Source organism: Haemaphysalis longicornis, unplaced genomic scaffold, assembly GCF_048455015.1.
Source record: "Haemaphysalis longicornis isolate Haplotype H1 unplaced genomic scaffold, Haemaphysalis longicornis Haplotype H1 scaffold_4, whole genome shotgun sequence".
In the NCBI taxonomy this organism is placed as follows: Eukaryota; Metazoa; Arthropoda; class Arachnida; order Ixodida; family Ixodidae; genus Haemaphysalis; species Haemaphysalis longicornis.
The window spans coordinates 96011737-96024144 of record NW_027526361.1 but is presented as its reverse complement, the minus strand read 5'-3'; the positions used below and the strand labels follow the sequence as shown (position 1 = coordinate 96024144).

The 12408-nt window shown below is 47.8% G+C and overlaps 1 protein-coding gene across 1 annotated transcript in view; it reads right to left on the bottom strand.

Annotated features, from left to right (window-relative positions):
- The window catches only part of LOC144179857 (uncharacterized), a 114637-nt gene that overhangs the window by 101425 nt on the left and 804 nt on the right, over positions 1-12408 (bottom strand). Inside the window, exons 2-4 of the mRNA XM_077708283.1 lie at positions 6339-6466; positions 5638-5745; positions 1659-1814 (exon numbers count right to left, since the gene is read on the bottom strand). Of these exons, the coding sequence (XP_077564409.1) occupies positions 1659-1814; positions 5638-5745; positions 6339-6466 (392 nt within the window). The remainder of the gene's footprint in view (positions 1-1658; positions 1815-5637; positions 5746-6338; positions 6467-12408) is intronic.

Sequence of the window (12408 nt, the reverse complement as noted above, 5' to 3'; positions counted from 1 at the left end):
GTCTCTCCCATTGACCTCCAAACGCTCCTGTCCTGCGCTGATCGACTCCATTCGTTACCCCAAAATTATGTTATTTCTTCGCTCCATCGAATTATTGGCCTTCCCCGGTCACCCTGTTACCCTGGTGGTCCATTGTCATCTCCTCTAACAACATAACCAGCCCAAGCGCATTTTTTGTTCTGCTATGATACCATCCACTCGAATTTGTTACCAGATCCACGAAGCTCACTTCCTGTAAGTGTTACTCGTATCATTCTTCTTTCCAAGGCCCTTTGCGCCGGCCCAAGTTTTCTTCCCAGTTGTTGAAGATCATCATCAGCTGATCTCGTTACGGTCAGAGTTGATTGATTGATTGATTGATTGATTGATTGATTGATTGATTGATTGATTGATTGATTGATTGATTGATTGATTGATTGTAGGGTTTTAACGCGCCGACGCAACGCAGGCGATGAGGCGCGCCGTAGTGGAGGGCTCCGGATTAATTTGACCACCTGGGGATCTTTATCGTGCGCCGAAATCTCGTACACACGGGCGTTTTTGCTTTTCGCCTCCATAAGAAAAGCGACCGCCGCGGCCGGGAATCGAACCCGCGACCTCGTGCTCAGCAGCGCAACGCCTTAGCCACTGAGCCACCGCGGCGGGTTACGGTGAGAGTTACTCTAATGAGGCAATATTTCGAACGAACTAAACTTGCATTTTTTGTCTTCAAGGCCCATTTAAACATACGCTTTTGAGGCGGATGCACCTCAATCAATCCCCTTGTGGCCACAGGATGACGTTGTAACATAATATTCTAGTGTAGGGGAGTACGGACAATACTGTCATTGCGGTCATAAACATTGGCCTCAATGATGTCATAAAAGGGAGGTATGAATAAAGGCACCCAACGAATAAACTGAGAAAGCAGTTTGGTACTTGTCATGAGAGAAATATCATCGTTGCTTATTACCCGTGCGGTGAGTTGACTATTTTATGCTGTCTCACTTCTTTTTACAGTTGTGGGGTTTCTGGTCATAACCTCAAATTCCTCTGGTCGCAAGCTTTTGGGAGCTGGTCTAAATAACTTAAGTCCCGTGTCCTTTCTCGCAAACGGACAAATGGTCGTTATTTGCTGCGTCTTGTTAGGCAATACCAGAGTGCATTGAAGGACTCTGGCAATGCCTAGCCAACTGCCGCTCGAATCTCACTTTATGTGACAGCGCAAAAGGCCAGTCACATTTTTGCAATTTATTTGCATATGGGTCGTTAGCCAGGAAACATTCTCAAATAAAGCGGGAATCACAAGAGAACTTCGTCTTTCACGTTGTGGAGCAAATAGTATACATTATTTGCACGACTCTAACGCGCCCACGATCCTGACTCGCAGGTTGGAGTATAATTTGACACCGATTGTACCACCCTGAAATAGAAGCACAACCCCAAGTACATCACCGTCGACATTTAATTTGACGTCCGCAGATGGGAGAGCAGAAATTCCTTGTGCTTCATAAACCTGCCGATCCAGATCGTGCTGGCAATAAAACTAAAGCGAGGAACATTGAAACTTTAAGTTTGCAGCCCGATTATAACGCTCACGCAATTCTCAAGGCTACTTTTAGCAAAGAAAGATGCGCGTTAGATTCGTGCAAATACGGTAAGCGGCCTTTGGTTCTCACCGAGGGCGGACAGGTTGGAGGCCGTCCAGAAGACCTCGCCGCATATGGCTGGGATGCAGAGTAGCACGGCGATCCAGGAGCCGTAGTACTGCTGGAAGGGGTCCAGCATGGTCACCCCCCGTGTCTGCCTCGTCTTGTCGGCGAACAGCCACCCGCCTGCGGGTTTGTAGGGTGAGAATGTCAATTTGCGTGAACTCTCCGGGGAGTGTAACGCAATGCCACGCTGACAACAGGGAACGCGGTCCACCCTTGCGTAAAGCCGTTCAGCGGGATCAGAATCTTCCCAATGTCTTTCCCGGCCAATTGAGGTACGGCCATCGCGGAAGTTGTATGCCGAAGTTTCTCGGCTGCCCGGTGGCGTTTTTAATGCGTAGCATTCTTTGCCGAATATTCCCCCCAAGCCAGGACCGTGTAACGCCCTGCATTTTTAGAATAACATGGACATAATTGGTAGGACAGGATCTAGTAAAACAAAAAAAAATGCCTGTAAAAAACTTTCACTCAAAAGAAGCGGCATAACAGTGCTACTCATTAGTAGACAATTCTCTGAATTTCTGCAATCTTTTTTTTTTTTTTTTTTTTATCGCGGGAGCTTTAAATTAACCATTGTGCAAAAAATCAGGTGTCCGACATCGGTGTTGGCGACTGGGAATGAGAAGCGACTCGTTGAGGAGAGTATCTTAGCAGTAGAATAAAAAAAACGCCGTATCCTACGCAAAGACAGGGACCAACATAAAGCGTGGAATACCTGGGTTGAAAGTAAGTGGCGAGGGGCATTTTTTACACTGTAGTAACACTCGGCGTAGTTACTGATATTTCGAAACGGTGAGCAGTTACGAGTGCACAGAGAGATACGAGACGTGACGAGGAACTTTTAAAGTATCAATATTGCTCACGAAAACGACACCAGCTCTAAGCGCGGGATACGTGAGAGACCCATCAACTGAGACTTCTTCATGAGTGTTGAGGGACAGTACTGGCACTCCAGCGTTGTCTGGTGCAACTTCCCCTCTTCCCCTGCGCCGCCCCCCCCCCCCCCCCCCCCCATCCGGCGTGTAGCTTTCTTGGCACCGCCGGAACCATAGTTATCTGGTGTAAGATAAAACCCAGCACTGCATTGGCCAGGTTGCAACGCACACATAGTACATTCAAAGGTACCCTGGAACAATTTTTTCAAATTTTGTGAAATGTTAATTGTTTGAAGAACCCAACACATCTAGTACTTAGATTAGGGGGTCGCAAAGTACCTCAGCCAAAAATTACTGCTCGATGCCCATTAGATAACTTGGAAACGCGCTGACAATATTTTTATTTCTTTCCCGGTCTTGACGTTTCACGACGGCTCGAATCACGTTATTAAGGCCATGTAGCGTCTGTCGGCCGGTTTTCCTTCAGTCGCAGCAACGAAAGCTTTTCGATAGCAACTTTAAAAATAAAGCCACAAAAACAAAGCAGAAACGGAAGGCGTATCTGGTGCGACGAGCAAATTGCGCAGTGCCGCTCCGTGCTGGCGATAACTGTAGGTTTCGCAGTGCTTCCAGAAGCGAAGGAAAGAGTGAAAGCGTTTATCGGAAGTGTTGCAGGGTCCCTTTAAGGTTGTGCCGTGGCGGCAGCGGCGGCGGCCGAGACACAAGAAGGCGGGCGTCAGTTATTTTTGGCAGTGTAAGCAGCGCACAACCGGCTAGAAAGCAGCAGCAGCAGCAGCAGCAGCAGCAGAGCCCCCCACCCGCGGAACCGAGGGAAGAGCCAAAGGAAGCTGCGCTTTAAAACACGTGCATGCGCGTTGCATGCGATGAGGCGCGCTGAAAGCGCTGCCAGTGTGGCTCTGAGTGCAGTGTTCGGCGGGGCAAATCAAGCACGCGTCCCGCTGACCGGGAACAGCGGCGCGACAGCACGATTGCTCGCAGCGCCATACTGGAAGGGGTGTTCGCATTCACCACTCATACCAAGTGTCTAACTGTTCATGGAATTCGTTTTTTTTTTTTTCGCAAAGAGGGCAGCAGGACGAAACCTGCCGCTTTCATCCGAAATGCACACCAACGACGCAGGCAGTGCCGTGAGCAGCACGTGGAAGGGGTGTATCACGTGACTGAAATGGCTGAAGCAGTAAGTGTTAATTTGCGAAAGATGCGAAAAATGCCTCCCAACCTTCACTGAACATTGCAGCATTCGCCATGACAAGCGCTCAACTGGATGAATTGTTTGAGATGAGCAGGTCGAATAAGGCATTAGATCTTATGAAAACCTGCGCGAAATTGACATTCACGCCGTTCTTCGTCTCCGTCAGGGTCCATTTAGCGCAGTGTTTCACTAGAAGGAAAACACTAGCTAAAACTAGCTAAAACACTAGCCCAGAAGCAAGCTCTCATTGACTAAGGTGTTGGAGACGTGGATATAATGCAGACAAATTACCCGAGAAGTAGCTGTTTAAACCGATCCCCCCCCCGGACTCTATCTTCCTTCTCGCATCGATCATCGTCATAAAGTAGGTTTTCACCCGAGTAACACAAAGACGTTTTGTCAGCCTTTCTTGCCACTTACATCTCGGTAATGGAACCACCTTCCCGAAGAAATTGTTACGATTGCCGATAAACAATTGTTTCGCGCATGCGCAAAAAATATGGTATAATTAGGAGCAACATTATGGATCTTGCTTATTAACAATTACATTGTTTTTGTACTTTGTATTTCTGCCTTGTAACCACTTCCTCTGCAATGCCTCTGGCCTTTTGGGTAAAATAAATAAAACAACACGTAAACACGCTATTTTAACCCAGTAAATTATCCGAGAAGCGGAACGGGTGATACGAATGCAGAAACGGTCGCCAAATGAATATGTTAAGCTTGCGTTGCCAAGAATAACCCTCGAGTGAAGTTGAATCAGAAACGTGCACGGTTTCTTGAAATTATTCGAATACGAGCTGGTGTGTGAAAAGTATCACATCTCCTGTTATTGGGGAAAAAAAAAATAAAATGTCTTTTCAAAGTAAAGGGAAAGCTCGCAAAATGAACTTAAATAATTAGAATATCCCGTTCATTCGAACGGTAGGCTTTGGTCCCACTAAGCTTCCACAGAAACCTAGGTATAATGAAGCCCGTTAATTCGAACGCTAGTAGGTTTTGCAAGGGACAACCCGAACTACGCGCCATTACACCAGCGGCTTGTGGCCGGAAATACCGCCAAAGAATCGCACCAGCTGCCTACACACGAGGCATCACCACCTACGAAATTAGGAAAAGCACGGAGAAAGAAGGTAAAAGCTGCTAAAAACAATTGTGAATCCCCATGGCGCCTGTTGTGGAAGACGCATTCCTTGAAGACGAAGCAATGTGGACGCGAGCGCAGTAACAGATGAGGACATCTTGCGTCACGTCAGAAGCGCGGAAGCTGTCGCCGCCAGTGACGACGAGGAGAAAAAATACGAAGCTCCAAAGCGGTTGTCCACACGGAAGAAATGGCTAAATGAGATGCCGGTGGCCTTTTGTTAAGTTTTGAAGAGGGTGAAAAAGAAGGCTTCCGCTATATTCGCTCGTTGGTGCAAGAAGTGCTGGTTGTTGTCGTTAAGTACAAAACGCAGACAGCAATCAGGGACTTTTTTTAAGCATCAATTTGTCGATATGCCTACTGCTTCCTCGTCGCAGAGTGGCGCCTTGTTATTCTTCACTTTCATTAGTTCGAACGTTCATTAATTCGATCTGAGATGGCTTCCCTTGCGGTTCGTATTAACGAGCTTTTCCTGTATAGGGGTCATGCTGTCTACGATAGTAGTAAGCCGCCCGAGTCCTTCTTGATCGGAGTGCGATTGCGCGATAAAAGAAACACGGATGTGAGAGATACCGACACACCATTCTCCCGCCGTGTTCGAATCCCTCACGTCCGTGTTTCTTATCGCGCAGTAGTACGGAAGTTAAGGATTACAAATATATGAAGAGTGGTACTCATTAAGCACGTATTATGACATGAGGGTGCAGCCCTTACCGAGCACTAGGCTGATGGCGTAACCGAGGGGAGCCTGGCACCAGACGAGACCCCAGTCGAACACGGCTTCGGCCGTTCCATTCATGTAGCCGGCACCGACCCAGGTCGCTGCACGAAAAGGGACGCAAGGGAATTTATCTTTTTTATTACAGTGCGCGGTCACTGTTGCGTCAACAAGTTAAACATGTTTCGAAGTTTTGAGATCAAAACATTCACAGCATAAACGCTTAAGTAGGCACTGTCTTTCATTCTTACCGCAGCAGTACACAAATCTCTCCAATAATTACTGCGGCAATGCACAAATTACTTTCGCTTTATGCCCAAGCACATAGCGCTGTAAAGCTGTTATTGGCACATTGCTCATTATTAGAAACTAACGATTGTGTTTCAAAACACGTCGCTCATTAGACGTTGAGAATGTTGTGTAGGCCATGCTTCCAAATTTGCAAAGTGATTCTGTGATATTCTTCTGTTGAACTCTTCTGTTGAACTCCACGGACTAGATACTTAGCCAGGCTATAAAAGCCTTAGTATTTGTCTCTGCAGGCCATTATACCTCAAATAAAGTATCTGATTGATTGATTGATTAAATAATGAATGAATATATGAATGAATGAATGAATGAATGAATGAATGAATGAATGAATGAATGAATGAATGAATGAATGAATGAATGAATGAAACAGTATTGGTGGACGCACCAGTCATGGATGTAACGCCAAGCGCTAGCGGCACTCTGCGTTTGGCAAGGAGCACGCGCATCTTGAACTCTTTGATGGTTTCAGGAGCACGGGTTGTGGACTCCCGTAAACGTGTGGGAAGAAGTTTGCTGCGAGACAGAAAGAATATTCGTGAGTTTAATGAACACATGTAGCGGTTAAGACTACCGGTGTAGTGAAAACACTACTGCTCTCACAGGCGGAGTGGAGCTTTCGGCAGGCCGTACCAAATGTGGGAGATCCAGCGGCCGTGGCTGGACTGTGGCCGTCACCGCCAGAACCACCACAAAGGCCTAGGTGGTGCTCATCCTTAAATTTTCCATCGCAGCTTCGTGAATCTACAGTTGAATGAAGGCTATGGGCAGTATTAGTGGTGGTTTTTACAGCGTAGCTGTGTATGGCTAGGATAGAGATGTCTCTTTCGGAGGCGACGATTTACTCGGCACCGCTTCGCTGCTGAGACTTGCCGCTTCGTCCCCTCTGACGCCTCTCCCAAAAGTTTTATGCCCCTCGTTACCACCGATGCTTCATTAGTAAGGTGGTTGCCGTTACCAGCAGTTTCACTTTTGCCAGCAGTTTCACAATTGGGACGCTACACAACTGACTCACACAACAGATACACTGAAGTCGCCCTGGCTAGGCTGCGGTTAGGCCACACACATGTAACGCACTCCCACCTGCTCACTGCAACTTCGGTACTCATGTGTAGCAGGTGTGGAAAGGGCCTATCCGTAGTCCACATACTAATCACATGCAAGGCACTCGACACATCATCATCATCATCATCATCACCAGCCTATCTACGCCCACTGCAGGGCAAAGGCCTCTCCCATTATTCTCCAATTACCTCGGTCCTGTGCCAACTGTGACCAATTTATCCCCGCAAACTTCTTGATCTCATCTGCCCATCTAACTTTCTGCCGCCCCCTGCAACGCTTGCCTTCTCTAGGGATCCACTCTGTTACCCTTAATGACCAGCGGTTATCTTGCCTTCGCATTACATGCCCTGCCCACGTCCATTTCTTCTTCTTAATTTCTACTAATATGTCTTTAACACCAGTTTGCTCCCTGACCCACTCCGCTCTCTACTTGTCCCTTAATGTTACACCTATCGTTTTCCGCTCCATTGCCCGCTGAGTCGTTCTCAATTTAAGTTGAACCCTCTTAGTGAGCCTCCAAGTTTCTGCCCCGTAGGTGAGTACCGGTAGGATGCAGCTGTCGTACACTTTCTTCTTCAGCGACAATGGTAGGCTGCTATTCATTATCTGAGAATGTCTGCCATATGCACCCCACCCCATTCTGATCCTTCTAATTATCTCTGCCTCATGGTTGGGATCTGGGGTCACAACTTGGCCAAAGTAGATATATTCGCTTAGCACTTCCACTGCCTCGCCACCTATCTCAAACTGCTGTGCTGTCCCGAGGTTATTGATCATTACTTTAGTTTTCTGCATATTAATTTTCAGGCCCACGGTTCTACTCTGTTCGCCCAGTGCGGAAAGCATGCTTTGCAATTCGTCCCCCGAGTTACTTAGCACTCGACACAACACGACACAAAAATTTCCTTGAATTATACAGACGACACATTCCACTGCACCCATCATACTTTTTAGCCGACGAGCCAATGTTTTCTAGTCAACGTGCTCTTAAGTGTTTAGCTGACGTAAAATTTCTGCAGCTCTTGTCATATCACGTGTAATCATCCTGGCCCTATACACCAACCATCTCCATTGTCTTTGTTTTGCGTCACTTTTACTTCTACCCGAAGGTTTTAGTATTTACAGTCTCATCAACCATTAAACAACTTCTTCTCTGGCGCTCTTTGCACTTGTTGGACTTGCGCCGTTAAACACCAACCATCATCATCACTTTCACTTTTAGCTCACCATGGTACGGACGCGTGTCGTTCGTCGGAGAGAGAAGATCGGGAATTGAATGAGCGTCAGTGCGCACAGATGCGTGGATGGGCGCGAATACAACGTACAGCCGCTGCTGTTGCCGCCTAAAGTTCCCTCTTGTCGAGTAGCTGCGAATACCTCCTTGATAAAGAGCAACTTGCCCGCTTGGAACACCGAAGATAGCCAATAACGACAACCAATAAATTCAGTATAGCAAAACCCACCGACAGCTTCGCTGTCTTTCATCTTCACAGAGTGGAAACGCGTTGCACTTTTTGGCAAAAACTATTTGCAAGCCTTGGCACAGTAACTTTGTCAGCGGGAAATGATGCCGAGCGATGTTCCAGTGCAGAACGCAATATTTCAAAGAACCCAATTCCACGCTTAGCACTGCCCGTCACCTGAACGATTTAACTTCCACTACTCATTCATACAGCAAAAGGTTCATGATGGTCGTTTTAAAGGATAACAGGAAAGTAGAATGTAACAGCTTCAAATCGCTTTGTATCGCAACTTCAGATACCGGAAACCGTGCACACATGAAGCACGGACGCACTTCATTGTTTCAATCCGGCTCGCACAGGTTTTATGTACCGGCAGAATGGTAATGTTCGTGTGCCGCGTGGTGTTCGTGACACCGATTTGAACCTGAAACTGCTTTGCCAGGAGAAGGTCGGCAGACATACAGCGCATTGCTTGTCCGTGGCCAAAATCTGACCATGCCGGCTTCTAGACTACAATTTCATGGGACAAAAACAAAGCTGCGTCTAATCTCACGGCAGCCGTGAGAATTACCTCCGGGAAATCCTCACGACAATTTCCATAAAAGCTGGCTGGCCTAAAGTTTACTGAATAACATCACGTCCCAACGTAACCTAACATAACATAATCTCACTGAACCTAGCGTAACCTAACCGAACGCGTAATAACCAACCCAAATCCAGCTATACTGCAAGAAACCTAATCTAACCAAGTACAACGACACAGAACGCGACCTATATTAAACGTAATACAACCCATTCTAGAGGTCCTGTGCGTCGATCTCGTCATATAGTAAAAAAAGTATCAGCAACATCACGATAACCGAAAAAATTTCACCATTTTCCCGTAGGGGAACCCTGAGTAGAATGCGAAGCAGCCATGCGGTCGACTCAAGTTCCCATTAGTTTTCAGTTCGATCGCGGCGTTGCGTGAGGAGAATGAGGGGAGCGCAGCGCGCGCGCACGTCATTTATACCGCGGAGCTACAGTGGCGCCCCCAGCGGAGTATGAAGCGGCTACCGTCGCGCCTCTAACCCTAAGCTGCTTCGCATTATCGCACACGGAGCCGCAGGTGTTGCCATTCGTTGCGCAATCCCGGGGAGGAGAGGAGCTTCGGAGAGGAGAGGATGAATGCCGGAGGGGGGAGCAGATGGGACAAGGAGAGGAGTCGAGGGGGAGGAGGATGCGCATGCGCAGTGGGGGTGTGGACGCCGCACAACGAGACGCACAACGGCGGAGGGAACAGGCGCGACCATAAGCTGCTCCGCATCTAAAATTCTAAAAGCTAAAAAAAAAACGCAATGTCAGGCTCGAACCTGAGCCATCTCGTTTAAAACCAGACACTATACCGCAGCTCTACAGGGCAGCTGCAAACGCGGCTTTTTAGGGAATATTTATCCCATGGAATCTCCGCGTAGCCTGCTTAGCCATTAACCGGCTACTGCCGTGAAAAATTTCTGACGGCAATTCTCACGGTTCCCGGGATAATAGACACTACCCAAAAACAAATGGGCGTGCTTGCAGTAGTTGTGCAAGGCTGGCGAAACAGCGAAGCTGGGGGTTGGCCTAGTTTCTTCCAGTTTTGGTAAGTTTTAAATGCAGAGCATTTCAGTAACTCACGATGTCACCCGCGTTGACGTCCGTAGTCGTAGTCCGCACCCCTCCCCCTACACTATATAAAAAAAAGACTATCCGGCGCCTGGTTTTGATCCCTCGACCCTGCGGGCGGAACACAATGTACATGGTGCTCTACCCACTGCGCCACAAAGCCGACACAGAATGGGAGGCTACGAACGCGCCTCATATCCTTGACTCATTCAAACTACGTCAAGAAGCTGCTGATACAACGCATTCACTACCACCAACTCCCCAAACACTAAACGTTAACGCAATACACCCACCTCCTATGCGACGCATTTACTCGAGTCCCCCTCGCGGGGAGATGGGCCCAATTTTTTCTAGGTTTGGATATGTTTCGCTAAGTCTTGTTAGGTTGTGCGATGTTATTGTCAGGCGATGCTAAATGTTGAGGGGTGAGGCGAAACATCCGTTCCCGCCACCAAAGGATTTTCAGGCTGAACGTTCTCCGTTACACCTAGTACGGGGTCATTTTCGAGTCGGCTTGTACTCTACGCTACGAGCGTGGAACTCTGGATCTTCCGCTCTACGATGTCGTTTAGGCGTGGCGGCTTCGGCGCGATACTCTGGATCGTAACAATCCCTTATGTTCCCGAGCAGCGACATGGCAGTGCCCGCTCTGTGCGTGTTCCTTGGGATTTACCCTCGTTTTGCGGAAGTCTAAACGGTATGCTAGGCGCGGAGTCACGAGGCGCTGTGTCGTCGACGTGGCGACACGAAGACTCGGCGTCGGCGCAGTGACGTCATAGCTAGGCGAGGCTTGGCTCTACCAGAGTCCTTCAATGCTTTACTGGTCACGAAACTGCTCCGTAACTCAATGGGAGAGCTTCATATGCTGCGTTTGGCCGCCGCGCGGTGGCGCTACCTCTCACTGAGGTCACACCTCGGGCGGCGTTGCGCTGGCTCGAACGGCGGAGCCGCGGCGAGTTGTGTTTGTTTTGTGCGGGAGAAAAATTTAATGTGCATATCGCGCTCTCGTGATGCGACTTAATTAGTGCAACGACGATGCCGAACATGTGTTGCGTCCCGGGATGTCGATTCTTGTACAACGATACCACAGAAAATGTTTCTTTGTTCTGTTGACCGAGCGACGGGTAGCTGCGTGAGAATTGGAGGCGCGCCATTCCAAGGCAAGCAACGGGAGATTTCAGCTTCGATTATAAGTGTGCGACAGTGTGTGGAAATGCACTGTGTGTGAGAATGGAAAAAGCAATGTACCATTTTGAGAGCATCGTGGACCTAGAATTGTACAAGGCAAACTTAAAGCCGGATTTTTGTCATATCAATCAGGTTGTAGCGGTGCTTCGTTACCTGTTTGCAAACTTGTATTACCTTGCGCTCAGGCTCGCGTGTAAAAGAGCTTTGGGACGTCCTTGTGCTTTTACTTTTCATATTTCCGCGAATGATCCCTTAGGGTTCGTTTTGTTTGTTTTGTAACCGCGCGTGGCCGATTCCGGTTTCTTATGTGGCGTTTCAACCGGAGCGCACGTTTGCTCTTTTTGTCGTACGTCCCGTCGGGCAATGTTGTTTGATATGAAAAGGATGCCACCTTGTCGCTAACTTGATTTTTTGTTTCTTCGACAATGTTCTCGATCCTATTTCCATGGATCTGAAATTAATAACGTTCCGAGAGTAATGCATCCATAGCAAACGCCGCGCAACTTACTTTATCGACGTTCATCTGTGCACGTCACACTGCGGACTGCTTCTTCGACGTTTGTGTTTCATTCTAGTCTTTTGTAGTGCAGGAGATCGCTAGCTGGCTGCGTTCAGAAAAGCTTTGCTTCGTTCTTGGCTACGCGGAAACATTCTGTTTCCTCCGTGTGCTGCACATCGCAGCGCGAAAAAATAAATTTTTGTACGCTGGACCACGCTCTTTTGTCTCCCTTCGTAACAAATGTTTTGTTGCCTGTGATAAAATCAGTTTTATTATTCTTTTTTCGCTTCCTGTTTTTGCAAGTATTGCAAAGCGTGGATGCAGAAAGACACATGGTGCAACATATATCTCTTCGTGTTTTGATCCTTCGTGTTTCTTCAGCGTTTTTAGATGTTCTCAAGTATGTACCCACTCATCGAAACGACAATACTATTGGGCTACCTCTTTTAGTGTTCTGTGCATTCCAGAGCAATCAACGGATTCATTAAGCGTAGTCTGAACGACTCGTACTTGGTTTCTTTGAGTTTTTTTTATTGTATTATCGATAGGCCCGCAGCAGTCCGTGACTACACAGCTACCGTATATGTGGTAATTACAAC